General features: G+C 34.3%; 2 protein-coding genes and 3 non-coding genes across 5 annotated transcripts; 1 reads left to right on the top strand and 4 right to left on the bottom strand.

The window, feature by feature from the left end:
• Window positions 1-506: 506 nt before the first annotated feature.
• LOC141833098 (serine/threonine-protein kinase ATG1c-like) lies at window positions 507-11,985 on the bottom strand. Its single transcript, XM_074720495.1, is given in 14 exon segments — window positions 507-644; window positions 647-841; window positions 1,062-1,132; window positions 1,220-1,502; window positions 3,020-3,384; window positions 3,463-3,803; window positions 3,886-3,958; window positions 4,791-4,896; window positions 4,976-5,056; window positions 5,142-5,235; window positions 7,421-7,485; window positions 10,123-10,181; window positions 10,293-10,410; window positions 11,510-11,985. Coding segments are annotated over 14 exon segments (2,142 nt in total). The 5' UTR covers window positions 11,771-11,985; the 3' UTR covers window positions 507-614.
• A 1,075-nt stretch (window positions 11,986-13,060) lies between these two features.
• LOC141814673 (small nucleolar RNA Z278) lies at window positions 13,061-13,178 on the bottom strand. The gene has a single exon (XR_012600509.1). It is a non-coding gene; the product is annotated as a small nucleolar RNA Z278 (small nucleolar RNA).
• A 42-nt stretch (window positions 13,179-13,220) lies between these two features.
• On the bottom strand, window positions 13,221-13,313 carry LOC141814666 (small nucleolar RNA Z223). Its single transcript, XR_012600508.1, has one exon. It is a non-coding gene; the product is annotated as a small nucleolar RNA Z223 (small nucleolar RNA).
• A 26-nt stretch (window positions 13,314-13,339) lies between these two features.
• Window positions 13,340-13,423, bottom strand: LOC141814706 (small nucleolar RNA U36a). Its single transcript, XR_012600514.1, has one exon. It is a non-coding gene; the product is annotated as a small nucleolar RNA U36a (small nucleolar RNA).
• A 2,705-nt stretch (window positions 13,424-16,128) lies between these two features.
• Window positions 16,129-27,630, top strand: LOC141831150 (glutamine--fructose-6-phosphate aminotransferase [isomerizing] 1-like). Its single transcript, XM_074718572.1, has 12 exons — window positions 16,129-16,327; window positions 16,480-16,845; window positions 17,958-18,130; window positions 19,621-19,729; window positions 21,859-22,004; window positions 22,737-22,901; window positions 24,449-24,770; window positions 24,854-25,104; window positions 25,175-25,289; window positions 25,383-25,638; window positions 25,718-25,886; window positions 27,312-27,630. The coding sequence occupies exons 2-12, from the start codon at window positions 16,569-16,571 to the stop codon at window positions 27,393-27,395; spliced, it is 2,067 nt and encodes a 688-aa protein (XP_074574673.1). The 5' UTR covers window positions 16,129-16,327; window positions 16,480-16,568; the 3' UTR covers window positions 27,396-27,630.
• The last annotated feature ends 208 nt before the right edge of the window (window positions 27,631-27,838 follow it).

Genomic DNA, 27,838 nt, shown 5'->3' on the forward strand with positions numbered 1-27,838 from the left:
CAAAATTATAAATAATTAGAATATTTTAAATCTTCAAAAGCTCAAAATAATCTCTGATTTTTAAAAAACCCCAAGTAAACCTTAGAAAATCTAGAAAATTCAAGATAATGATTTTTAAAAAAAACGTTTTTAAAAATTGAACTAGATAATAATGAAAATCCACGGGCTCATCTTCTGTTTGGCACATGGCATTTTATGAGGTGTTACACGCTGCCCTGAGAATGCCACATGGCAACAGAGAAAAGCTCAATAAATCGAGTAGCAAAGGGGCCTGCGTGGGGCATCTGCTTTGAACTGGAAAATTGTGGATAGAGCCATGCATTCCTCGGGAACAATGGAACAACGTTGTGGTTTCCAATGGAAACTTATTCAACAAAAGAAACTGTCATGTCAGGAAAAAAAATTATAAACACATTTGCTGGGAGAATCAAAGTTCCTATCTTGTGTCTTGTGGAACCAGATGTTTAATAACAGGCGACATTGACTTGCAATCCAGAGAATACCCCCACCTTGTTACTTCACAGTTACGGTGGACACATTATCCACATCTCATACACGCATCATCAACCCAAATAATCACTACAAACAATTGGAACTACATAAGCGTAGAATCTTCATGGACTTACGAGATCATCGCTCTTCATATTTGGAAGGAGGATTGATCTCGTCTATGGCTGAGCGCATCGATATACATTCGCAGACGATAACGGTCTGAATTTGTGGGGGTAAATGCTGGACTGAGCACCAAAGATGGTGATTCCACTAGAAGAAAACGCAACAAGCTTACTGCTTTTGAATACTGACATGATGCCCTCTCCATGTTCCCCATCATCTCATCAACCTGTTTTGTTTCAAGAGGCAAATAGTTTTTAGTGCCAGAAGTCAGGATGAAAGTGTTCTGTCATGATGTTTTCATTGAGGTGCCCTTAGATACAGGTCTCGTACGAAGTTAAACTTTTAATAAATTAAGATGGATAGACAAGTTAGTATCGACTAAAGTCCATTGGAATTAGAGAAACTAGACAGTTGCATGAAATGAAGGCTTGAGATATTTTACTTACACCGCCCTGTCTGCCCAATGTAAGGGCAGATTGGAATATTAATTCAATTGCATCCGGCAGCTCCGAAGGCGCTGCGTGATCGTTAATTTGAGCATCAGAATCAGAACTTTCACATTTTCATTTAAATATGAACCGGGATAGAAACTTCTCAATTGTACCTGTTTTCTGGTTGATGTCTGAGGCAAGCTCCTCAGCATACTCGACAGCCAGGAGGAAATCCCTCTCGATCTCCGAACAAACTGGATCTGACACTCGAGAGTCTATGCAATTCAAATATTCGGCAGTGTTGGAAATGCAGTTCTTTCGCATTTTTAGTTCCGGTAAGGGACTGACATCTGATGTGGATGCAGCCTCTGCATGGCAAATGCGCAGTGCTTGCTTCCAGATAGCAAGAACCAATAGCTGAACCGAGAATGCTTCGTGATGTTGACCATTTGCAATCTTTTGGCAGGTTGAGCAAAATTTGTCCAACATAAAGATAGCAAGTTAATCCACACATTTCGAGGAAAAAAGGAAAAAACAACAAAATTACATCATAACAGTCCAGGATGAAGGAAGAAGGTAAACAAAAATACAAACTTTAGGAAAATCAAACGTCAGTATTGCAGGAATTCAGACAAGACGTAGAAGAACCATATCAATGTTTTAGAGTAGCGTTAGTAATTCCCATAGACAAGTTCTATTTATGCAAAAGCCAAATAGAGAGTGCAGAAGCCTAATAAGGCTGAATCTTGTACCGCAAAAGAGAACAAGATTTTTTCCTCACAATGTGATCCTCTGGTAATCTACCGCTCTCCTTTGGTGGAAATGCTATCTGTAGGAAACAAGGCAAAATATACGAGTGTCCTGGTGCGCTTTGTTCACTGGAATGACTATTTCCCATAGAGGCAATATTTTAGTTAAAAAGTATCTTCGAACATCGGCCCCATTAAATTAGTTTTCCTCGTTCATCCTTCTTAGTTCTTCCTTACTCCATTCGAAGCAATACTTACTCCTACCTTATCCATTCTCGGAAGAATGGTTATTTCTATTTCAACTTTACAAAATATACATATTTTGAATAGGCGAGATGAACCCAAACACAAGGGATAAAGGAGAGAGAAAGCGGGTCTGATATACCATATAGATCTAGAGGACCAAACAAACCATTGTCTAACTTCGAGAGGTACTTTATCAATGTGGAGAGTTATTTATTGGTTGTTTATTATTTATAACTTTCTTACAACTAAGCATAGAAATGAAAATAATTCATTTATTTTATGGAAATTACCCTAGGAGGGCCCAACTAATCATATATTCTCAAAGAGGGCTCCCAAATTTTTTTCCCCCAAACAATCCCCTCTTCATTGAATGGACAAAAACATCTTCACCCACTTCCTCTTCTTCTTCCTCTTCCCATTTGTTCCTTGTTTGGGACAGTGAGGTGGACACCAATGCCCCCTCCATCTGCTCTACCTCATCTCCAACAGTTCCAACTCCGTCTGCTCGTTTTCCACTCCATCTCTATCTGCAACTATGAGCCACCCACCTCAGGATCCTCCACCACAACCACAGAGGATCCTCCATTATGTCTCTAACTAGAGTACGCATGATCAAAGAATTTAAACCAAAACAAAGTTTTATCCAACTACTAGTTTCAATAACTTGGTGAATCAGCAAGAAGCCAAGGTCGAGTGGCAAAGTAGAGCATGACTTGAACCACCCAGTGCTACTATATAAGGTATCTATAGATTAACACCCAAGTTGTAGTTGTTGCTGATGCCTGATAAAACCAGCAAATGCTAGTCAGCATGTTAATATATAGATTTTATTCAACCATACAATACCAGCTAACTATCAATGACAAAAATCAATGTACTTCCTTGGCCAAATTCGGAATTTTTTAAAGAAATCTAATCATTCAAAAAGAATATGTTCCCAAATAATACTGGAAAAAAGCTGACAAATAAAAAAAATACCTTTTCTTTGACAATGTCTGTTATGACAGAAGCAAACTGCTGCAATGACCTAATCCTCACCATGGAATGGCCTGATGGCTGTTCCATAGCATCAATCATGTCCATGGAACCCTGTGAAGTTAATGACGCAGAACAACCACTTCCTGGAGTTCCAATTGTATGGCTATTACCCACTGCTGAGCCAATAATTGGCAATGGTGCACTTAGTCCATTAAATTTAGAAGATGCAACTGGTGGACTATCTGATCTGGGAGGTGAATTGGTTGGACTGGGGCTTACTGAAGAGGGAGACATATCCAGTGGGGGTCCAGGAACGATCACATAATCCTGATCGACAAATTCCAAGGAATCGACAACTGCAGAATCTAATATGACAGATAAGTAGTAAACCTAAATATTATATAGTAACCAACTGTAATAGTGGGAAATTATAGATAAAAGACCTTTGGAGGAATTAGAAGGTTTTTGTTCTATCACAAACTCTGTCTCTTTAGCAATTTGTGCAGGAGACACACTAAAATCATGTGTATGACCCCTATATCTGGAAGGAATGGTGACATCTTTTAATGGACTGCAAGATAGCTTATTAAGTTCAGCACCAACAGTGAACCCAGTAGTACGTCTCACTGAAGCCTTGTTCTGGGGATCAGGAATGCTTGTTTCCTGCACAACAGATTCCTCATCTAAAGGGAAAGGAAGACTGTCATCATGTGAAATTTCTCCTGATAGCCTCTTTTGACTGTATTCAAGCTGTGTAAAGTCATCTCTTATTTTAGATTTAATCCTGCAAATGCACAATTAAAATTATTAATCACTCTTATATCAGTTTTTGATCATTGAAGAATATGAAACACAGTTATCACAACCTTGTTGTGTCATTGGTTGGTTGATCCAAAAGAAATTGGTGATTGAAGAACTCCTCAAATGTTAATCGTTCAACTGGAAAGGATTATTCGCTTATAAACATCATTTTATCAAACAGAAACCATATAATGAGATTCTGACCAAGAAGATAGAACAATGTAACAATTTGTTAAATTGATAAAGTGACCAGTGTCCCAAAAGATTCAGTCAAGGAAAGAACATGATTCATGCTATCGGTAACCTAAGCCTGGAACCTGAATTGAATTGTCTTATTTAAAGATATATGCCACATACTGAGAAAATTCAAACATAGGTAGGGAACTTTGTTTCCTTGCAATTTAAATTTGATTAGGCCATTAATTGAAAAAATTAATGTTGTGTATTAATCGGTATTACATTGTATATACGACATTATAGAACAGTTGTAAAAGACGGTGGCTTATATAACACTACCAGTGAGTTCTAAAAGAAGAGAAAAGCTAATGTAAGATTCAAGCAAGTAGTTAAGGATGGCTTGATGTGATCAATAAGTATTCTTAGATAACTCACTGAGCAGGCACTTGCACAACATGTGCAACCGTCAAAGGAATATGGAAAGAATCAAAGAAGAGAACAAACCAAAAATGAACTATTTCAAGTGAACAAGCCATACAGTGAGTTCTATTAAAGTTTAGCCATATAAGCATTTCTCTTAGAAACAAAATTTCACACTTTTCCAATTTCTAAGCGTTCAGGAACTTTCCTCCTTGATTCCATAAAATTAAAGAAAATAAGTAATATGGTCCTGCCATCCATCAAAATGTACCCCATGTTTACCTTTGTAAATAGAAGCCAGGATTTTGGCTTATCTTTAGAGTATGACAATGTGTGGATGAGTAATTTATTAAACAGAAAAGGCAGAATATACCTGCATTTCGGCGCAACAACTTTTGGCACAAATCAACACATTCACTGCCCAAATTACAATCAAAAGGGAAATGTAGCTCATTTGTTCTGAGGACATTCTGAAGCAACTGTTAAAGAAAGGCCTTTGTTATTTGAAGAAAACAATTTCTTACATATAAAAGTACTGGCAGAACTATATAGACCTACCTGTATTTGACTATTCCCGGTAAAAGGTGTTTTTCCAGTCACAAGTTGGTAGAGAATAATGCCAACACTCCAAAGATCTGCCTATTGTTTAAGTAGAAAGACATCATACAAGATTGCACCAAATGTGCATGGTAGTTACGATGTGATAAGCACTGTTAACTCAAACCTTAGCATCATACTTCTGAAACTGCATTACTTCTGGAGCCATGTAAAGAGGTGAACCACAAAGAGTCTCAGCCAAGCCACGAGGTGCCAAAGATCTGCCCAATGAGTTAAGAGGAAAGTAAAAAAAAAAAAAACAAGCAAATGCTGGGAAAAAATCAATATCAAGTTGCATGTAGGAGTTAGTGAAAAAACAAAGTGGAAAATATTTCATATAAAAAAACAGAAAATTTTAGAGGACATAGATAACAATCAGAAAGTACGATGAATATTTGATGAAAATTTTATGCAGGTTAAATTCCTTTTTTGAATCTCTAAAGAGATGAAGCCCAAATGACATGTAAGAAGCCAATAAATTTTCAATTCTTACATCAATACCTCTTTTCCTCACCAAACTTTGACCATATTTAAACATCCTTTGGATGGTTTACAAGATCAACTTGTAATCCTAGCCTAGGACAGCAGCTGTCCTAATTCCTTTTATCCCCTTGACGATACAAACTCGACCAAACTCAACTGAATCCAACTATAAATCTCATTTAGACAGACAACTCCAAGGAGGTTTCCCTGAATAGGACTCAAGAGAGACATGCTTGGATCCTAAATGTGTGGACAGTTGGATAACTAGCAAATTGACCTCACTAACTCCCCTATTCCTGGTCCAGTAATGAACTATGATAGTTATTGTATTAGGTTGAAGAGTATATACACAAATGTGACTGTTAAGGCATAGATAAAGTATTACTATAATAAAATTTCTCTTTAAGAATTACTATAGTTTTTGCTCCCATTTTCTTCCTAACCATTCTTTTCTTTGAATATTCTTTATATACTCCTAGCACTTCCTTGAAGGATAGCTGCTGCTCCAGAAAAAATTGTGCTTGGTAAAAGAAAATTTTATTAAAACTACCCATGCAAGTGTCAAGCCCGGATGAAACCAATTGAGAATTGCATTAGACATCCAACATTAAACCTTGTTTAAACCTATTAACATAGATCTTAACGTTATTTCCATAATTCCATTAAGAGCTAACAATAGAGACAATCACAGCTTCTTAAATCTTGATTCTTAATTAAATCTTGAATTGTCAATCTTGTTTAAATCTTGAATCATTGATTTTTAATCTTGTTCTTGAATCTTTGATTTTTAATCTTACTGTTAATCTTTATCTTGTTCTTGAATATTGATTCTTTAATCTTGAATTTTGCTCCCTAACATTGATTCTTTAATCTTAAATTTTGTTTTCTAATATTGTTCTTGAATGTTGAACCTTATTCTTGATTGTTGCTCTTAAATATAGTTCTGAAATCTTTAGTCTTGTTCTTGAATGTTGAATCTTGTTCTTAAACCTTGAATTTTGAATCTTGCTCTTAAATTTTTAATCTTTAATCTCGTTCATGATTCTTGAATCTTGTTCTCTAATCTTGTTCTTCATTCTTGTTTTTATATTCTAAATCTCATTCTTGAATAATCTTGAATCTTGTTCTTTTTTATTCTTGTATTTAAATCATGAATCGTTAATCTTGTTCTTGATTCTTGTTCTTTAATCTTTAGTCTTTAATCTTTTTAATCTTGTTCTTGGATCCTAAGTTTTTAAATCGTGAATCTTTTTTGATTGTTAATCTTTCATCTTGTTCTTGAATTTTGTTCTTGTATATGAGTAGCATAGCTGACAAACTTAGAGAGAGAAGCCATTCAGGACATGTTCTCCACTATCTAATAAAAACACCTAAAAAATTCTCTTGCATGTCAATATCAACTGGTAAATTGCATAGTTTTTTTCAGTAGTTTGATACAATCTCTTTCAGGGTATAAATTATACCAAACATCAGATATTTTCATTGTAAGGAACAACCATTTGCAGGAAAACTGAGAAAATCCTTGGAAGGATATTCTTGGACAAAACATATAGCACAAAGAATCTACAGTAAGTTACACATTTTACAAACACTGATGCAGATGAAAATAAAATAATCAATACAAAGTTCAAATAGTAGTAAGACATTCAATACTGGAAGGATCCACAGTTAGCATGTCAAGGAGGAAGTTTACAACATAACCAAGCAATAAGAGACAAATATCCTAGTAAAAAAGAATTACAAGTACAGTTAGCCATGCTAGATTGGTTAATATATATTCAGTACTTGCAACACAAGAAGATGTTGTTACTATAATAAAGAGGCATTAGCCAACATCTAGAAAACATTCTTTTCAGGAATAGATAAATACTAATAACTAATATTGTGCAGGAATCTTTTAATCATCAAATGTTAAAAACTCACCTTGCAAAGCCAAAGTCAGCTATTTTCAAGACATAATTTCCTTCATGTGTTGAGAGGAGAAGATTCTAACAAAAATAGGAGCAGACTATCAAATAAGTAATTGGATCAGGTTAATTTACTAAGAAATTTAAAAATATTTTAACTAGGCAAAGCCAAATCAAATTTGAGGCTGCCTGGAATCATTAAAATGGATATTATTTACGCTAAAAAGAATATCTCCCATGATCAAGTTTCCAACAAATAACATACTGTAAGCTAAAGTTCTCAGTGGGTCTTCATTATCAGCAAAACAACTTAATAGTTAATATTATACCCAGCAACATTCAATTCTTGTTTAACAAAATACTTACAATATGTATAAATGTGTTATCTGTCTTGAATTTATTTCATTTCATTTAAAGATGTATTATTTAATTTTATTGATTAGTTCAGTGCTCTACTAAATCAAATTAGGAGTTAATAAGGACATTAAATTGGTGAATCAGGACCTAATTAGATCACTATGGGATGAATTTATGTAGGGTTCATTTTGGCAAGGTTTAAAATCTCGACCCGTGCCGGATTTCAATCCCGGACCAGAACGATATGATTTTGGTATCGTGCCGTGCCGATATAGTTTTTGTAGTTTTTTTAAATTTTAAATATAAATGTATATTAATTTTATTAATATTTGATTATTAAATATGCTTTATATTTTGATATGTTGAATTTATATTTCAATTTTTTCTCATAAGATAATGTCTATTAAATTTTTATAAAAATATTTTAAAAATAAGTAATTCTCAAAATTCAAAACTAAATTTAAAATTATAAAACCATTTGAAAGGCTAAAAATAATTATAAAATTATTTGAAAATCTTAGATTATTTTTTTAATGTATTTGCAAATTTTTAATTTTAAAAAAATTATTTGAAATATTTAAGAATTGTAATTTTTAAAAATTTTAGATTATTTTAAATTTATATTTATTTTTAAAATTATTTTTAAAAATTAAATTATTTTATATAATATTTATTAATTTTAAAAAATTATTTTAAATTTTTGAAATAATTTTTAATATTATATAACTATTAATAATAATTTATTTGTAAAAAATATATATTCAAAAATAAAAAATTAAGTAAACCAAAAAAATCACGGCTGCGGTGACCCATTGAAGTCGTCGCTGCATCAGGGTCCTTGCGGAGGGTTTTAGAAATATATAGAATTTTATTATAATTTTAAATAAATTTTTATATATTTTAATGGGATAATTCGATTAGGATTTTAAGAAATATGTTTTGCCACATATTTAAGTTAGAGGTTGATGCGATGCATTACAAAAATAATAACATAGCTAGGAGATAAATAAATAAAAAAACTTATTATATATTTTTAGAATTAAAATAAATAAAATATATAATTAATTAGATAATTTTATTAGAGTTTAATTAAGCCTCTTTGGATTTTCCCTATCATACTTAGGACTATTGGGATAATCAACCAAAAGTTCAATTTGAATTTTTTAAAAAAAAAATCTCTGTTTTAATTAAAAAAACTTGACACAACGCAATCTCAACACACCGCGAGTGGTCGCACGACCCTCCGATGCAACCATTGGAGTCGAACGAGACACAGTCATTTGGGTCGTGCGGACCCTTCCGGAGCGGTCCTTGGGTTCGCGCGACCCCTCCAGCGTTGCTGCTGGGTTTCGCGACCCTTTTGCGACGACCGCGGGGGTCGCACAACACCTCCGCGGTTGCCACCGGATCTGGTGTCGAGCCATACCGATGCCAATCAACAGGTGGACGAAATGTTTCACCTGTTTTCGGTAATCCATGCATTTTGGCTTAAATTTAGATCAATTTGGTTCCATTTGATCAAGAATGGGTTAATGCAAGGTTGAACCAAATGTAAATTTGGTTTGGTTAAATTGATGAGACTTGGTTTAGTAGTGTTAGACTTTTCCCTTTTATACAACACGTAAAAATATATATTGTGTCAAACTCCCACTCCCTCATTTAAGGTAAGATCTGCATTAAGGTAAGATTTCATCTTGTTGCCTATGGTCTTGAGTTTTCCACTTTCAGAAGAGTACAAGAATCGATTCATCTATGTTTTCCTTTGATGATGCTACCTAGTGTGTCTTATTCTTCATCTTACTTTATTCTAGCTATAGTATCCAATATGTGGTTGTAAATGAAATTATAGATGTAAATGTTTGTAGTTATGTTTTGTATACTAAGTGTTGAGAATGTAAACAAGAGTTTAAATAAAATATAGGAGACTCACTGAAATATTTTGAAAAATGGGGATGGGGATTTCAAACTAGCAAAAAAAAAAAGCATCATGTGATTTGAAGATGATACTTCCTATCGAGAAAGTGCCCCTCACACGACATGACAAAAAGGATCAATCATTGAGGTTTCTACCAATCACTTATGAATCTATGTAGAAAAATTAGCTTAGCATCACTTGGGATCTTAGACATAGCTACAATCTATCACAACGATATAGCATGCTTACAGTTATCAAGTTTAAACAGCGCCGAAAGTTCCTGTCATGGATCAATCAAATATGTAAGGGTGTAATGTAAAGTTCCTTATTGATTAATAACATGTATATACATAGGAAGAACTACCTAGGGTTGTGAGTGTAATAATTCCCCCTTTAATAGTAACATTTCCCATATATAATATAAAGTATGACAAGAAAAGCAAAACCTGTGGCTTTAAGTCACGATGGATGACATTGTTATCACGCAGCACCTGCAAACCAGAAGCTGTACAAAGAAAAAAACAATTTCATCATTTTTTATAGAAATTTTCATATGAAGCTCACAGGGGAGAACAAAGCATTTCATAGTCCATTTTCAATAGACAAAATAGGATACCTAGCTGTTTCATAAAATGCTTTGCAATTGTTTCTGGAACTCTCCCATGTTTTTGAATATATACAGATAGATCACCATCTTTGCAGTACTCCAATACAAGATAGATCCTTCCAGATGTCTGATACAAATGATATGCACAAAATAAGAATGTGAAATTACATTTTAAAAAGATAAAAAAAAACTTAAGACCTTGATATGCATCTACTCATAAGCAACTCTCATGCACAAGATTATAGGCATTATTAGCAAAACTATGCCTTGGATGCTTGATCATTACTTGTTAAGACCTTGCCAAAGCACTATACTTGGCCAATCACATAGGCCATGACTAGGTAATTAAATGGGCATCATTTTAGAACTTTATCCACTGCAACAGGTCATTGTGAGCAGCATCACTCCATTGCTCATCAATGGATTCTGCCAGCAATAATTATGGGTAACCCTGCACTGTTGATATTTTGGACAAGGTCATAATATTATGTATTGTGCTCTTTGGTGTTACAATGGAAATCAATATGAAACTTATGTTGTTTATAACATAATGTAACATTCTCAGCTAACATGAATATAGATCTCTTAAATATGTAAATTAAACTTTCAAATGAGTTATATGGTTGAGAAAGGATGGTCAATTAAATCAGATCAATTGGTCAACAACAAGAATAGTTGTAAACAACTTTTCATGTTGCAAACCTATTGATAAATTTCTTATGTAAACTCGGCAACTGAATCTTAAATGGCTGTTGTTACCAATCCTGCACCAGACACCTAATATGCTTCTATCCATAGTGCTTAGTGTGGTAAAATTTAGTAGGAGGTTTCTCTTTTGTTCAAGAGAGCATATGTGTGTGTGTCTGCCCTCCTGTAGTCGATCTCAAATAACTCATAGGATAAACATCTGCTACCATACCATACTTGCAATACCCTTTTGAACTCACAACGGTAAGGAACTGATTGTTTTGGTCTTAAGCTTAATATGTCTCAGCATCAAACTGAAGATTTAAAAATGAAGTAAAGGTATACTAATTCATCTTAGAAAATTGGCTCATGCACATTTCAGCAGGTAAAGCAAAAGAAAACCCTGCAGAACAACTCCAAGCAACCACAATTCCCGGGTTGCATCCAGAGCCAAACATCCGCGACGAGTACGAAACCGAGGAAAAGAAATACATGTGGGAGGGGGAAAAAAGAAGGGAAAAAAAGGGAAAAGACAAGACCTGGATGAAGTCATAGAGGGCGATGATGTTGGGGTGGTTGATCCGACGAAGAATGAAGACCTCGGAGAGGAGGTTTTCCTGCAGCTTCTTGGATAAACGATCCATGGCGATCTCTTTGACGGCCACCTCCGTCCCCCGCACGCGGTGCCGCGCTCGCCAAACCGTGGAGAAGGCGCCCGCCCCGATCTGCTGCCCGATGATGTAGTCTCCAACGACACGGTTACATCTCTGGCCGATGCCGCCGCCGCCGGTGCTGCTCATCGCGAGATGAACCCTAGGAGAAGAAGGAATATTTGTGGGCAGCCACGAAGATGAGAATCAGGGTAAGTATCGGGGGGAAGCAGACGGATCTCAAATTGCCGCGTTCATGCAGTTCGGGTAACATGGAACATAGAAGACTTTCTCCTTACGGGACGTGCAGCCTCGAACCAGACGGATCAATTTGCAGGATGATCCCTAATTCCGTTCCTCTCTCGTGCGTGGTGCCGTATGGCGTGTTGCGGCTGCTTGCTTGGCCAATTTATATTTAGGGAAAAATCCATTGATAAAATTATCAAATTTTAAATGCTATTTAGTAGCCCATGGCATTTCTTCCTATAACGTATAAAGTGAGCGGAAGATAACATCAATTCTTTTTTAAAAAATTGGTGGAAAATCACTTTGCTATTTTCAGGAATAATCTATGAATTGGATAGAAAAAACAATATTTTTTCCAATAGCTTCAGCCACGCGACCACCAGCCGCACACGATTCAGCGAGATGGCATCCACGAGCATGGCGTTGGCCGGAGCATCAGCAGCTAACGGGAGAGTGTTCGCAGCGACGGCGGCGGCCAAGGGCACGGGAGCAGCGGCGGTGAGAAAATGGGCTGTTCGACTGGATCCTGGTTGGCCTTGAGGAGGAGAGGACCAGCTACTTGAGACCGACCCTGTCCTCAAGAAGGTAGGAGAGAAGACGACCAGTACCAGCGGCCACCACCTCCGTCTCCGTCCCCTAAAAGAAGTTCTGCGGCTTCGGAGGCCTCTTTGCTAAGAACTGATTATTCTTAATTACTTCCCATTTGAAAGCACATATTGTCCCTTCTTGGCTTGGTACTGGTGTTGCTGGGTAGCTTCTGCTACTGCATTCTTCTCCTTCGATCTGATGTTAATTCTGATTCCAAACTCGGAAAGGTTAATTCTCATATGTTTCTGATTGAATTTTAATTAGCCTAAATTTATTCAGAAATACACATTTAAATTTGTAAATCAAGCATTCCACAGATACAAATCCTATCCCAGTTCTTGTTATTTTGCTTGAGAGAATTTCGTGTTGCGATTAAACCCTGAACTCATAGTGGCAAGAGACAGAGCTCCCGTGCTCATCTTCATGTATCAAGCAGGAGGATAGTTTTCACTCAGTTGTATTTATTGGTTTCACCTTAATCACGAACAAAATTAATTTGAGACACATGTCGGCAGATCAACCTACAAAAGATTGCAAGAACAAACGGAAAAAAGCAAATCGCGAAGCAGGAATCTTGTCGATGAAGAACGAAAAAGGATTAATTTTGCATCAGGAGTGTCCGGGAATTTCATCTGATCGTAGCCGCTCCAAGTAGGTTCTCCCTGCAAAAACAGGGAACTTGGGGCTATCTACGCCTCGAACGATTGGACAAATCATCATAAGCGAATGCGACGAATTCTAGATTAAAAAAACAGCATAAAAAAGCAAAGAACTCAGACTTTGAACAGTTTCATCGATCATCAACTTTCTGAAGCAGAACTGGTTAATGAAACTGTGATGTAGGTCATCATCGCAAACTGACATCGATAAATAAACTAAAATTGCGGGCTCATATCAAGAAATTCAACCATTTTCCCATATGCTTCATGATTTAATGTCAGAAGCGCGGGTAAGGTAAAATCATCGCCCAAATCTCATCGAAGACACTTGACTACGAAAAAAATACTTTTCATTATAAAAGAGATATCACGAGAGTTTTTAGAGACAGATTCGTTAAGGAAGAACAGCCTCCACGTTAACCCCGCCGAATAAATCTGTGCCTCCATGACTGAGCTCTTTGGGTGAAAAATCCCCAAAGAACTGAAGGTGAGGAGAGGCAAGATCGCTCATAAAGCGAAATCGAAAAGGAAAAAAAAAACTTCGAAAGTACCAGACGAAGATCGCCACTGCGACATCGCTTTCCGGCTTTCGGTCATCAAGAACATGCTTACTCTCTGAGAAGACGGTGGTCGGGGCAGCCGATGATCTACCAACGCCTCTGGCAGTGGAAAGGTACTTTGTGGAACGCTATGCATTCTCTATATATAGGAGAGGTGAGGATGAGATTCGGAACTGGCTCCCAAACCCTAATCCCGTAACGGCGCCGCTGTAGGACAGCCAGAGGCTTGTGGTGCGAGAGCGACTCAGCGGCAGTTTGATTCAGACTCGGCTTAATTGTTCGGTATGAATTGGTCGATCTATTTATTATAAAATAATTCAAATACTTTCATGTTTATCTTTTTTTTTTAAGGAAAATAAATAGACCTCAGCTAGAATTGTCCTGGATATATTCACAAACGGCAACATAAAAAATATCCTTTACTATTATTAATTTTTAAATGCAACTTTTTTAACTATAATTTAACATATTTTCTTCTAAAAAATATTTTTATTTTAATATTATTATAATAATTAGCCATCTATCAGCAATAATTGTAATTATTCTAATACTATTATAATAACTAATTAGACATAACTACTATGCTAGCAGCTAGTAAATCAATTTAATATTTTATATTATTATACATAAAATATTATTATATTAAATGTTTTATATTATTATACATCAATTTATTATATTACATAAAATATTATTATATAATTTAAACATATTTAAATTTAATTAAAATGCTTTACTTATAACTAATTTTTTATATAAAGTGCTTTAATATATATTAATTTTAATTAAGTTGAAATATTTTCCTTTTATATTATAAAAGCGTATTTTTAGGATAAAAAATAATAGGTAAAAATTAAAATGACATCCCATTTTTTTTATTAAAGTTAGATCAGGTTTTCAAATCTAATTAAAGTCAAACAGATATCCATTTTGACTTTAACTATATGAAATGCACTTATTATTTGATCATCAAGTTGCGTAGAAATTAACAACCAGCTTCTATCACATATAAAAGTTAACACCTAATTTTTACACATCCTAAAAATTAATAATTAACTTCTACACATAATTGAGTTAGACCACCATGTGATAAAATTATCCCAATAAATAAAGGTCAAAACCTGATAAAGCCTTGTGATCATATCCTCTAATATAGGAGCCTTGTGATCATATCCTTTATGTCCCCGGGGCAATGGTGCAACGGTAGGACATCCGGGTTATAACTCAAGGACCCGCAGTTCGATCCCCAGCTACGACGTATTTGCATGAATTTTTCTCCAAATGGGGAATGCAATCAAAGAATACTGGGCATCTGGATTGGCCGCATCTGGATTGGCCGCCGTATGCGCTTTCTGATTTACCCTGGTGGTCGGTGGGAAACTTCCGTGGGACCGGACCGACCACCCCCAGAGATGTGGCTACTGGGATTATCATATATATATATATATATATTTTTTTTGTGATCATATCCTCTAATATAGGCGCATGCTTTTCATTCCTTGATTAACCTCTATTGATAATTGTGGAGCTGAGACCGTCCGACGTTAACGTATGATTTTTTTATCGCAAATAATAAAAAAGGTTTTATTTGCAATACACTTTCCAACGATAACAAAAATGAATTATACTTAGCATGACAATATATTTAAGGGTGTTTGATTGGAGATTATCATTTATAACCATGATTATTTGTCTAAAACAATTTATTAAAACAATTTATTAATATATATATTTAAAAAATAGTAAATTATATTTATTAATTTAATAAATTATTTTATTAAAAAATATAAATTTATTTTAAATTAGAAAAATAAAATTATTAAATTATTTTATTAAAATAATTAATTTAATAAATTAGTTTATTAAAAATATATAAATTTACTTTAAAATTTAAAAAATTATATTTATTTATTTTATATATTATTTTAAAAATATATTATCATCATTAATATTATTAATATTAATTAATTATTTTATTTTATTTTAAAAATAAATTAAATAAAGATAATATAATAAATATTAAACTTGTTATATTTTATTTACATAAAATAAATATATTTAAGTAAATAATATTAAATTATATTTTAAAGATATAATCTTGATTATATAATTATTTAATAATTATATAACTAAAATTATATAAGATAACTCAAATCAAATGCATAGAAAATTAAAAACACGCTCTTATTAATAAACCGCATGAAATATTTTTTTCCCGCCGTGCCTGCTTTTTAATAATGTATTTTTAAAATTTCATAAAATTTTATATATAATTTTTTAATATTATTATCATAAAATCTTGGTGTGATAGATGTCGCTTCATTTCTCCGAGAGAAAGGCAACGCCGGTTTGACTTTTCATCGTAGAACCGTGAGGCCCACTAGTATTGTATTTTCTGATTCGATTTCTTTATCAAGGGTTTTTACATCGAGTTTTGCTTTTTCTTTTCTGTTTGTTTTTATTCTGATGCTTCTATTCAGATCAGCAATTGCGTGATTTAATTTCCACAAATTTTCGCTCTGATCTCTATGCGAGATCAGCAATCTGCGTTTTCCTTCAATTCCTTGCCTTGGAACCTCTGCTTCGAGATCTAAGCGTTTCGCATTCCCGGATTCGCAGCCCTGCCGTCGTTGCTTCTTCTCTTTTCGTTTGGGGTTCTTTCTCAATTAAACCAGTTATCAAAGAGATACTTGTTTTGGAATTCATATTGGCAGCGACCTTTTTTGCCAAAAAAATTAATAATTTTCGTGCCTTACCAGGTATCCTTGCATATTGTTAATTTGATAAAAAGCTGCCCTTTTTGCAGCTCGCACTCTCTAGATATAGTTGAAGAAAGCTATTCAGACGCTTTGAGGGAGAGCGAGGGAGGTCAGTTACTCGGATCGAGACAGCGAGATGTGTGGGATTTTTGCGTACTTGAATTACAATGTGGCGAGGGAGAGGCGGTACATCCTGGAGGTTCTTTTCAATGGTCTTCGGCGCCTCGAGTACAGGGGCTACGACTCTGCTGGGATCGCCATCGATGCAGATCTCCGTCCGCCAGTGACCAACGAGAAGAAGACCGACTACGGCAGCGCGGAGGCAGAGATGATGCCACCGTACGATTCACTGCAGCCCCTCGTCTTCCGTCAGGAGGGCAAGATTGAGTCCCTCGTTAGATCTGTCTACTTTGGTGCGTCGACGTTTCTTCCGTTGCGGTCGTACTTTCCGGTCTTGCTGTAGGTTGCCTAAAATTTTATTTGATTGCATGCTTGGTTAAAGATTTGATTCTGTCCCCACCTAGAGAATAGCGCGGCTCATCTCTAGGGAACCATGAATGTGGTACTTTAGTTACTTTTGATGTTTATTTGTGTTTTTTAATTAGTAGTTAAAATTTGGGTGCTTTCTTCTGAATACAGTAGCAGTTTTCTGTTTCTTGCAGCATCAGTCAGCCTTTTAGTTTGTTGAATTGTTATTTTCAATGTTATAAGTTGACTATTGTTTTCCAATTGGAATTTGATTCGTCTTCTAGTCCATAATTGCTGAATTAGTTTCAGTAAGCCATGATGATTGTTTAATATTAGAGGTCCTTTGATATGGCATTGTCATAGTAAACTATGAAATACTGTTGTTAGACACCAGTAGGTACCATTTAGCTCAATATACTTGATTCTCATTTTTGCTGAAGTTGAAACCAAGTAACCATTCATTAATTTAGTATATTTAAAGTTATTCAATGAGTTTTATACTTGGTTTTAATTGTGATGGGAGAGGGTGACTGTGTGTGCGTGTGGTGGGAGGGGGATTGGATCCTAAATAAGTGACCATCATGTGAAAAGAAAATTATTAAATGAATATCTGTTTCATTCTATTGATTCAATTTTTCTCTATGATTCTATGTTGCTAAACAGGGCCTTGGAAGAAATTTCTCAATTTATGGTGTTCCAATGTTAAAAACTTTATAATATCTTTTTGTATCACCAATAACTAAACATGGTTTTTTCCTGACACAAGGTTAGATGAATAATATCTTTTATTTTATTGTTAGCATTTAGCATCTACAAACTATGTTGGCACCTAAATAACTTAGGTATTGATATTACCTTCTACACACCTAAATGGTGGGATCAAGTCAAACCCCCAAAATTGGAATACACAACTTGACATTCTTCTTGTTGTAGTTATGCTCGCTTACTATATATAGATGATATTAGCTCTGAAACATATTTAACACTTCACTGTGGTGGTTAAATCTCTTTGTTCTACTTCTTAACAGTGGTCTAAAAGTTGAGATTCTTTTTGTAGAGGTGGATGCAATGGATCTAAATTTAGAACAATCTTTTCCTGTTCATGCTGGAATTGCTCACACTCGATGGGCTACTCATGGTGTGCCATCTCCAAGAAATAGTCATCCACAATCATCAGATGCATGGAATGAGTTCTTGGTTGTTCACAATGGGATCATAACTAATTATGAGGTTTATTTAGCATTTTATTTTATTTTTGTCATTTTGTTGTATTTTTATGTTTTTTTTGTCGTTTCTTTTTAGATCTACGAGCATATTATTCTGTTTTGTTGGCATTCTTCAAGTTGGCTCTTATTAATTTAATTCAAAAAAATCTTTGTTACCTATTTAGTTGTTGATTGACTAGCGATTTGGATGCTCTAGCTTGACTACATCAAGTAAATCATCCACATAAGAAAATTTAAAAAAGTTTATTTATATGATTATATATCGATGCTTTTTTGATATAATCTAACTTGTCCTACTGTTTCGCTTAATGTCCTTTTAGCTTTCTGTCAAAACAATTTGCTGCCTTGCAAAAATTGTCATAGGAAATTCCACCACTTCCTAGTTCTTCCTTCTTGTTGAAACAATACTTGTAGCTGGCAACTTTTTGCAATATATTGTTGCATAGAGATCAATGAAGGAATATTAAGTGTATATTGTATCAAATTTTGATACTCTAGATTAAGATATTAGATATGTAATGTAAAATCGGGTCTTGGAGTCCTACTTATGCCTAAAAGCTAAAAGCACAATATAGTTCATGAAGTACACTAATCTTGGTTTATAATAAAAATATAGGTTCATAACTTTATGAATTGTTATATTTCATTTAAGAAGTGAATTAAAATGGGCAATGAGACATTTTATCATCAACTGCTCAATTGGAAAATATCATCCATCTGCTCTCATCCACTCCATGTCTCAATGACATTAACATGGTTGAAGTGAGGAACATGAAGACAACAATTATACTACTTGAAGAGAGGAGTGGAATACAACTTTGAGATTTCTTCGCAATCACCATAGGTTCCTCCACCCTTACTACCAACTTGTAATGTTGGTGTGACCCGATTTGTTCTTCTTAGTCATCGTTAGAAATTAAGCCCAGTTACATCATTGTCCACAGTGTCTACATTCTTCAATTTTTTCCTCCTTCGTCATCAACAACTTTGAGATTCCACCCTCACCTATTTTCTCCTCATTCTTTGATAATGCTTGAATTTAATTTTTAATTCATCGGATGTAATTTAATTAGTTTTTTTTATTGGGTCTGACTTAAGTTTTGATAGCCATTCTTTCAGTATTTTAAGAATCTTATAAAATAAGATTGTCTAATTGTATTAATTTGAGTTGGCTAATCACTATCCTGGCAAATTTTGGTTCATATATATTGGCATACTTCATTTTGCATTTTTATCGTAATGTATTGTATGATATATATTAGCAATCATACATTTGCAACCCATATGGGTACTTCTCATGATTTGACTAGACATGTTTTTTCCCTTATATTAAAGTGATCAAAGTTAAGGGTGTTTTGCAAAACTATTTATTTATTTTTTGGTCAGTAAATTGCAGGAACCATACTATTACTCAAGAAAAAAATCACATGGTTTTTGGTTAAAAAAACTTCCATGTTCTATTACAATTCTTCAGTTTTGTTTTCGATGTTTCAGGTTCTAAAGGAAACACTTGTTCGTCATGGCTTCACCTTTGAGTCAGAAACTGATACAGAAGTTATTCCCAAGCTTGCAAAATTTGTATTTGATAAAGCTCGTGAGGAAGGTACACCTTAATCTCCTCAGCTGCCTCTGCAAAAATGCTAGATGTTTGCAGTTCTATATATATGATTGCATTTTGGTGAATGGCTATCACTAAAAACTAATATGTTTGTTTAAATATGCACCATTTGACTTGAGGTTCTTTGTTTATATTTCATATGAATTTTAATTTAGGATGATTATTTTATACTTACTTTCATAATGATTGATATTTTGAGTTTAACTTGACCTTTACGGTTGGGGGAAATGGAAATTGTAGGAAGAAATGATCTATGTTTAAGGTGATGTTCTGGGCATTTTTAGTGTCTACTGAAAGCATTTTCTTTAGGCTTGTTCAGCATGGGTTGATTTATTTTTTCATTTTTTTCGTCTTTACTCCTTTTTTTCTCCTTACTATCTGAAAGGGTAATGGACGAAGAAAGTGTCTTTTTAAGCTTCTTATATTTTTTCTGTTTTTTATTTCATCAATAATATGCTGACAGCTGACTATCATTTGAATTGTTATTGTCACACATTTGAGTTGAAAATTCAATTACTTAAATCTCGGCGAAAGCAACACCTCCTTGATGTTATTTTATTTTTCTTTCATGTTGAAGTGTGAATTGGTGTACTTTCCCTGTTTCCTCTGGGAGCTATCTTATCCTGAGCATTAAATTCAATAATAAAAAATTAGGGATGGATTATTAACTTGAGTCAGAAGCAGAGTGCAAATTCTTCAGTTTATTCATTAAACATATATCTACCTAGTTATTATGATAGCTTGACTGTAAAGCTGTTTCATTCATAATTGATAGTTAGACTCTTTCGTCCTCTTGATGCTCTGACAGGGTATCTTTTTCCATAGCTGTTTTGACACAATACAGTATGGGTGTTTGCCCGGATTCATGTTTGAACCACTTGTTTACTTCATAAAGTTTTTCTAGGTTGTCAACAATAATATTGTATTAACCTCTTCATCAGTCTATGTTTCCCCAAATCTGTTGATTACCAAAGAATATGTTGCATTGTGATTGCCTTTGAGGATGGGGTTATTTTCACTTTTGCTCTATTTTTGTTTGTTGTTATTTTTTTAATTTGGGTCTGATGATCTAGCTACAATAGTAGCTTCTGATCTTTGATCTTTTGAGGTGTGATGACCTAGTTGCAAGTGTTATGTTATACTGTAATTGTATTTGTTCTTTTTTATCTACAAGGTCAGTTGATTTCTTCTGCTTTATGCTCTGGCACACAGAGTAGTCATATTAATTCAACCATATAAATACCAAAAAAATGTCATCTAATGATCATATTCATGCATATTGAATTTATTTGTGTACTTATCTAATCTTCATACTCATACAGATGAATGCCGTCAAGTTTTAGTTAATTTTCAATCTCTTCTATAGGTGGTGAATTAAAATTAGAGTTTTCAATCTTTGATTGGCTTCATTGAATAACCATATAATGAAGGATATGCATGTTTTCTTTATATGTGCTAGTTAATGTTGGAACCAATCAAGGTTCAAAATCTCGAGCCGTGTCGAAGTTTCGGTCTTTGGCTGAAACAATCTTGTATCATTCAACACAGACAATGTCTCTTTCTTTTGCTTCATCTCCTTCCTTCTTCAACCTCCAATTGTCATTGACACCATGCAATGGAGCATTGACACGATACTAGAACAATATCTGTCCGTCAAAGACCAAAACTACGACATGACTTGAGATTTTTGAACTTTGGTGCTAAGTGGTATCGAATTTCATTGATTACCGGAATGATATGTTTCGACCATTTTGTCTGGCACAGTACGAGATTTCAAACCATAGAATCAATACAATAGTTATATCAAGTTTGATCTCTTTCTCACTAAATCCACAGTTGATGTTTGCATCATAACCTCAGACCTGCTATTGTAACTTAGAAACCACTGCATTAAAGCCTTATCATTTCTTAAACAAATTTTTATTATGGGAGTTAATGTTTAATGGGCATTGTATATTTTAGTTATGCCCACAATAGGTTTTGTGTCACCGTATATATGTAAGAGTTCCATGTATGTGTTTCTTTCATAAAAATCATGTTAACATCAAGAAGCTTTGCTTACTTGCTTACATGAGAAAATTTTTCACTGGTTTCTTCTAATGGCTTTGTTTCAGCTGAACAGACTGTCACATTTAGTCAAGTTGTTATAGAAGTAATGAGACAACTAGAAGGAGCATTTGCACTTATTTTTAAAAGTGCACACTATCCAAATGAGTTGATTGCTTGTACACGTGGTAGCACCTTGATCTTGGGTGTGAAAGTAAGGCTTGAATTTGCTCTTTTCTCTTAAGTTGGTGTTTTATGAATTCAAGGATGACTTTATTCTATTTTCAATTATGTTTGTGATTGTTCGCATTGCTTTTCAAGTTAATAAAGAACAAGGATGCAAGGCGATCACCAATGTATTAAACTAACAAGGAGAGAGTGCATTTTTTTTTAAATTTCTTATCACATTCATCTCAGAAGCTGCAAGTTAAAAGTTTATATGGATGGTGTTTGTTATCTTGACTTTCTATTGGCAATCTATGTGAGGTTTAGAGGATCGCTGGAGTTGATCATTTATAAGTATTACCTAGACTAAGGGCAAATATATGAAATGATGCTTAAGAACTCACATCTGAAACACATGACCTGAATTTAGTGGATTCAAAGTTTGTTTTAGTATTGATGTCTATACATAATTGTATTAAATGAATTTGTTTGGATTGTATTAGATGTTTGCCATCATTCAAAAACTGGGTTCTAGATTACTTGGTTACATAAGTTGTCTATCTCTAGACTTGAGCATCTAGGCTAGAGCTTGGGATATCAAACTTTTGTCTTGTTAGTATTACTTAATATAAACATTTGCCACTGTCCATGTTAATGGCAACATGTAGAAAACACCCCATTGCTGTCACCTCCATGCTATTTTGTTATGCTATACTTTTTTTCCATATATTTTCCATTTTAGAATACAACTCTTCATGATAATGGAAATACATTTTTTCAGGAATTAACTGATGATAAAGTTAGAGGAAAGTTATTTCACGATGTAAAAGATCTCACAAAAGATGAGAAACCCAAAGAGCTCTTTTTCTCTAGTGACTTGTGTGCCATTGTGGAACACACAAAAAAGTATTTGGCTATTGAAGATAATGAGGTTGTACACATAAAGGTAATGCTTCCATTTACCTATTTGTTTGTTGTATTCTTGCTTGACTTCAACTTTACAACTCTCTTGTATTTGCCTTTAATATTTGTCTTTCTTGTTATTAGCAATGATAACATTTTCTTTCCAATAAATTAGTTATCATCTTATGTTTGTCTTTCTGTGGGCCCCTTAAATCATAAGTTTCTTATTGCAGTTCTTGAACCCATATAAATGTGATGCTTAAAGGAAATAAAACAGAAATTGCTTCCTTCAGTTTGAAGTGTGCAAATGTGATTTCTAACTTGTGGTAGCTGGATCATATTTCTTGTTTAAATCATGGGCTGCATGATGTGGGTCTAACCAAATTAATGAAAGACTAATTAAGTTTCTTGAAATACTACAACTGTATTGCTTTGCTGTGCTGAGTCCTTTATCATACCATTTTTTTAAAAAAAAAATCATTTGTCATGATTAATGTTTATCTCTATGTCTAATAAGCGAGGTAAGTGGGCAATTGGATTCCTATGGTGATTAATTTATTACACTTCAATAACTGATTAGAAAAGATGATCTATCCCCCTTCCAGTGTCAAAACCACTAAGCAAATAAGCAAACGAGTATTTATTACTTATCAATCAATTTTTTTCAAGCTTCACTGACCCCCACGTAATCAGGACAGCAATGCTGTCATTTTGCTGTTCCTTTCAAGATTTTTTTTGGGTCAAATTTGACATATTTGAGGCTAGAGTTATTGGTGGTGTACAAGTAACTCATGGTTTTCTTTCCAAGAATATGTTGGTATACATTTGGATTTTGATTGACCAGTTTATGCTCACTTTCATTATGCTAGATTAAATTTATTTAATCATTTTGACTCTTTCCTCTTCTAATCCTGGTGTTTCTGTAATCAATAGAAACATAAAATTTGGCAAAAGAATAATTACCGAGTAGTTGTGTTGTTCATGTTTATTAGTAAATGATGAAGAAAATAGGTGTCATTATGAACATGCCCGTGATCCAAAAGTGTTTCTATTTGTACTTCAGACAGATCCACCAAAGAGAACAAAATAAAAGGGTTATCAAGATGGTTGTTCTTGCAGTTGCAGTTTGCAAAACTAAACCATATTGGCTTACCGCTAGATGGTTGTGGATCTACTTTTTCTTGTTATCTTGATAATCAAGAATCTATTGCTATTATAGGCCTATCCAAATTTGTTGTGGGTACTTGAGAACATCAGTAAGAGAGATGTTCATTGGAAGCAATGTGGTGTGTGCTTTCTTATTGTGAAGAATATGATGTTTACTTGATTTTTTTTTTTTACACTGAATACTTCTAAGGTCCATATAGCCAATATCAAAAACAAAATTATAGTTGATGTCATGGAGATATAGATTATTATTTTCATATTAGATTATAACCAACATTTATGCTTTGCTATGAGACATGCTACATGATACCTTGAAACTCTTCCACTTCAAAACTGAGAACGGTAATTCCTTTGAGACTGGCATTGTGTATCATATTATGTGATTCAAATTGGTGACTAGTACTGATGTTTGTTATGTTACAGGATGGTTGTGTATCGATACTGAAGTTTGATTATGGAAAAGAGAAGCCTGCATCTGTACAACGGGCATTATCTGTGCTTGAGATGGAAGTTGAGCAGATAAAGAAAGGAAATTATGATCACTTCATGCAGAAAGAAATACATGAACAACCACATTCGTTAACTACTACAATGAGGGGAAGACTTAAAGATAATAGTGTTGTTTTGGGTGGACTCAAGGAACATCTGAAAACAATCAGACATAGCAGAAGGATCATCTTCATTGGTTGTGGTACAAGTTATAATGCAGCTTTAGCTGCAAGACCATTATTTGAAGAACTGTCTGGTAAATCTCTGATGGGTTTGTTTTTGACTACAGGCTAAACAGTCATTTTCTTTTTTTGATTGCGAGTTTTCTTTTGAAACAAGGTATCCCTGTTACCATGGAACTGGCAAGTGATTTACAGGACAGACAAGGTCCAATATATAGGGAAGATACAGCAGTTTTTGTCAGTCAGTCTGGAGAAACTGCTGATACCCTCCTAGCTCTTGAATATGCATTGGCAAATGGGGCATTATGTGTTGGTGTAACAAATACTGTGGGTAGTACATTAGCTAGAAAAACACACTGCGGTATTCACATTAATGCAGGATGTGAGATTGGTGTTGCTAGTACGAAGGTACGAGTGAGCAATCTTCTTTTCCTTGCCACCGTGGCATATTTTATATTCTTGATGTTTTCTGTGTTAGGCATACACAAGTCAGATAGTTGCTATGGCTATGATGGCACTGGCTATTGGAGCTGACAGAATATCAACTCAAGCAAGAAGACAAGCTATAGTTGATGACCTTTCAAACCTACCAAGTATGTTCTGTCCTGCATGGCAAGCTGTGCAGGATTATGAAAAGATGTTCAGCAGAAGACTCACCTAGTTTCTTTTTTCCCCCTTTCTTGCAGATAAAGTTTCAGAGGTTTTGAAACTTGATGGTGAAATGAGGGACCTTGCTGAGTCTTTGATAGACACGCAGTCTCTCCTTGTGTTTGGAAGAGGATACAACTATGCGACTGCTTTGGAGGGTGCTTTAAAAGTAAAAGAAGTTGCACTCATGCATAGTGAGGGTATGCTTGCTGGTGAAATGAAACATGGCCCACTGGCTTTAGTGGATGAGACACTTCCCATCATTGTCATTGCCTCACGTGATGCTTGCTTCAGGTTTATTTGTTTGTCATTTTCTATTGTAATCCTTAGAAAGGGCCTGTTCCCTGACTGTTTTTTTACTTCTTGTCATTAGTAAGCAACAGTCGGTTATTCAACAACTTCATGCACGCAAAGGGCGTCTGATAGTAATGTGCTCAGAGGGAGATGCATCATCTGTGAGACCCGTGGAATCTTGCAAAGTTATTGAAGTACCTCAAGTTGCTGATTGCTTACAACCAGTTATTAACATAATTCCATTGCAGGTATAGTCCATAGCTTACAACTTTTTAACTTGTTTTTCTTTGATCTGAATCATTTACTACAATAATTTACCATTTATTTACTTTTTATTTTGCCATGCTGGGTGGAGATTTCTTGCTATTTCTGGCTTACATAGTTACACGTTCTTGTTTTTCTTTAAATAAGAAATAAAGTTAATTTTTGATAAAATTAACTAGTTTGTCTTTTATGGTCAGAAATGTGCAAAGAACAAAATTATACTTTACTAATTTTTTTATTTTTGTTATAACTAGAATGTTAGGTGCTCACTGTATTCCATCACTAATTCCTTGAGTGCAAAGTACCGTCTCTCTATAATTTACATTATCAGTGGAATATGGAAAAACTAGTCTTAAGTTGAAAATACTTATTTAATTGAATTTCAGTCGTGATAGATCAATCAATTACCTACCATCAAAGCTGACAATTAAGTACAATCTACTGCCCCCTTTTCCATTTGTCTTCTTCTCTAATCAGAATCTTATCTGTTTTCTTTCTATATGGTGGCATGATTCAAGTTTCAATCCATGCTAAAATTAGAGTTGTTTATTTTTTCATTCTCGATTCCCTTGTGACCTTAAAAAGTTCTTCTACCAACATAAAAAAATGCAATGTGTTTCCTGATTGCTTTCTGTAGCCTCCAAGGAAAAATGGCGATATAGAAATGAAACAGAAGATGACAGAAATTAATATGCTAGGTTATCTTTTATTCTTGTTAAGTTGCATACTGGACCTCATTTTTCATTTTAGCATACGACCTTATTTGTTAAAATGAAAAATGAGGTCCGCTCCTCATATACAGGTCTAATTAGCATCTTGACCTGAGATTTCCTGGTTATTTGCCCTAGGCCTTCCAGATGCAATAGAAGCATTAGTTATATTTGAATCACGGAGATAGATATACAAATTTGATCAAAATTTAATTATAATAAATGTAAAATATACATGTAGGAAGTTAGTCAAAATAGAAAAAAAAAATGAATTTGAATTATGGGGATAATTTGATGAAAAATCTCATAAATTTGATTTTCTATTTTCAATTTCAGCAAGCTAGTTTCCATTTTTTTTAAAAAAAATATTTTTTGTAAATTGAGAATGGAAACAGAAAATTGTAAAAAATTTCAGATAGCAAATAAATCCTAGAGGTACTTTTTAACAACAGTAGGCTGGTAATTAATCATTGATGCAGAAACAAAACCATTTCTTCTTTTTGTATTTGTCAAAGCATAGAAACTTCTGCAAATTCCAATCTAAGCAATTTTCTTGTAGAAACGAAAATGCTGAAATTTTTGCTTGATTTTCATACCATAAAATCTTTTTTAGTAAGTATGATATGTGTCCAAGTGCCTCAAATGAGTCTTTATACATATTGTATGCACATGTTCTTATCAGCTAATTTCATGTTTCAGCTGCTAGCATACCATCTAACAGTTCTGCGAGGCTATGATGTCGACCAACCAAGGAATCTTGCAAAGAGCGTGACGACTCAATGAATGGAGGACATAAATTCTTTCAACTTCTTTTCTCGGACACCATCGCAGAGTCATTTCGACATAGGGATGAGGGTTTTTGGTTTAATTGTAAATTTCGACTCTAGATTATTTACCATCCGCTTTCAGTGTTTCTGACATCCAGTATGTAAAATATGTCGATCGCAATATAACAGAGTCGTTTGTTCAGTGAAGAATGCAATATGTTTGGCTTTACTCACTGGCTAAGATATGTGCCAAATATTAGAAGCGTTTTTTTTTTTTTGTGGAATTACCGACGGCAGAAATAGTATTGGTGCCAGATGGTAACTATACCAATTGCTCATAAACCATGCATGATTCTTCAGCCCAGGTGAATTGCAGTCATCATCAAGGAAGAATTCAATCATTCATCACCAGGTTGGTTTCGCGGCCCATTTTTCTGAAAATTTTCATTCTTAAATTAT

Source organism: Curcuma longa, chromosome 1, assembly GCF_044706935.1.
Source record: "Curcuma longa cultivar G26 ecotype Majalengka, Jawa Barat chromosome 1, ITB_CL_G26_1.1, whole genome shotgun sequence".
NCBI classification, from domain to species: Eukaryota; Viridiplantae; Streptophyta; class Magnoliopsida; order Zingiberales; family Zingiberaceae; genus Curcuma; species Curcuma longa.

Excerpts from the sequence above, each read along its gene's own strand:
- LOC141831150 (XM_074718572.1), top strand. The coding sequence starts at position 16,569 with ATGTGTGGGATTTTTGCGTACTTGAATTACAATGTGGCGAGGGAGAGG. Across the intron at positions 18,131-19,620 it reads GGATCATAACTAATTATGAG|GTTCTAAAGGAAACACTTGT; the intron begins GTTTATTTAGCA and ends TCGATGTTTCAG. Across the intron at positions 22,005-22,736 it reads CCTTGATCTTGGGTGTGAAA|GAATTAACTGATGATAAAGT; the intron begins GTAAGGCTTGAA and ends ACATTTTTTCAG.